Source organism: Apaloderma vittatum, unplaced genomic scaffold (genome assembly GCF_000703405.1).
Source record: "Apaloderma vittatum isolate BGI_N311 unplaced genomic scaffold, ASM70340v1 scaffold10253, whole genome shotgun sequence".
In the NCBI taxonomy this organism is placed as follows: Eukaryota; Metazoa; Chordata; class Aves; order Trogoniformes; family Trogonidae; genus Apaloderma; species Apaloderma vittatum.
Genome location: NW_009707506.1, coordinates 1 through 1,445, shown reverse-complemented (window position 1 = coordinate 1,445; position 1,445 = coordinate 1). Strand labels below are relative to the sequence as shown.

Sequence of the window (1,445 nt, the reverse complement as noted above, 5' to 3'; positions counted from 1 at the left end):
CTAGAGGATTGTAGACACAGCACCGAAACCCGCCCCACAGCAAAACCTTTTCTAGTTGTACTCTACGGGTCTCAAATGGACTGGTCTGATGTGAGGGTAAGAAACAGGCAAAGGAGCAGTAGGAATTTAATAAGCAATGCAGGAGTGTGATGGTAGCTTGCTTTGACAGGAATCACAGCCAAAAAAAATGATGCTGACTGCCTCCAGAAAAGATGGGTCATGAGAACTGGAAAACATCAGCTCCTCTGTGGTCAACAGGTATTCAAGGGGAAATAAAAGCTTAATATAATTGTAGCCAGCATTCAGTTTAACCTTAGGGAAACATTCCTACCACTTGTGTTAAAATTTTGTTTCAGCTGAGGCAATATGAACTGCTTACCTACGACCTTGCCTTTGGAGGGAAGCTAAATCTTGGATGATGCGATGGATTGTGCTACTGCAAGCCTGCAGAAGAAAAGGTAGGGGTTTTTACAGAGTTGTTTATTGCAAACTAAGTTGTAAGTATAAAAATAATTCATCAGCTGCCCTACATGGGCTTTCCCTTTCAGTCACAGGTGCTGAGGGCAGAGCATGTTGTTGCTATTACATCTGACAGAACATATTGTCTAATTCTGTCAGAATATCGTGCTGGGGCAGTAATCTGGAGTCAATCCTGGAGGTAAGCTCCTGAACCCTCCACAGCATCATTCAGGTTCTTAAGCCTATGTACAGAGTAAGAGGTGATTACACATTTGTAGTTAGTCCCACTGGGAATTTATGTAACTTACCTCTATGATATGAAAAACACAGCTGGAATAGATAAGTAGCACACCTGAGACTTGTTCTCTTGCAGGGTCTTCTAATGCCTTTTCAAACAATTCTCTGTAATAACCTTGTTTCAAAATAAAAACTGTCAGTTTGTCAAACTGTTTATAGTGACAGTTCCTTCAAGTTAGTGTAGTGGGGACTGTTCTGCGTTCTCTCTGTTGCACAGACAACAGAATCACAGATCATGCTTTTATTATTCAGAAGCAGCATGAAAACATACTTCTTCCCTGTGCAGGTGCTGGAGCCCTGGCACAGGCTGCCCAGGGCGGTTGTGGGGTTTCCTCTGAAGACTTTCAAACCCACCTGGAGTGTTTCTGTGGGATCTGCCCTGGGTGACCCTGCTCTGCAGGGGTTGGACCAGACGCTCCGTCCCTTCTAACCCTGACCAGCCTGGGATTCTCTGCAAGTGCATGAAGTGGGCTGCAGAGCCAGTGTCGCGCTCTAAAAACAACGCCTCTTTCCCCCAGGGTTTCCAACAGCTGCGTGTGATTTTCTTAGGAAGGGCTCCCAAGTGACAAAGCTCTTTATGTGATTTAACAAACGGAGTTTTCTGATTTTTATGGGCTTACTACGACAAGGCTTGTACGTGGTACCCTGCCCTACCGCGCGTTTTGTGACTCCGCGCACCAGCAGCGCCC

General features: G+C 45.5%; 1 protein-coding gene across 1 annotated transcript in view; it reads right to left on the bottom strand.

Annotated features, from left to right (window-relative positions):
* LOC104271533 (chromosome unknown open reading frame, human C7orf62) overlaps nucleotides 1-444 on the bottom strand; it is a gene marked incomplete at its 5' end in the record, with an annotated part of 1,346 nt that extends 902 nt beyond the window's left edge. The window contains one exon of the mRNA XM_009866227.1: nucleotides 380-444. Coding sequence (XP_009864529.1) covers nucleotides 380-444 — 65 coding nt within the window. The remainder of the gene's footprint in view (nucleotides 1-379) is intronic.
* Nucleotides 445-1,445: the final 1,001 nt, after the last annotated feature.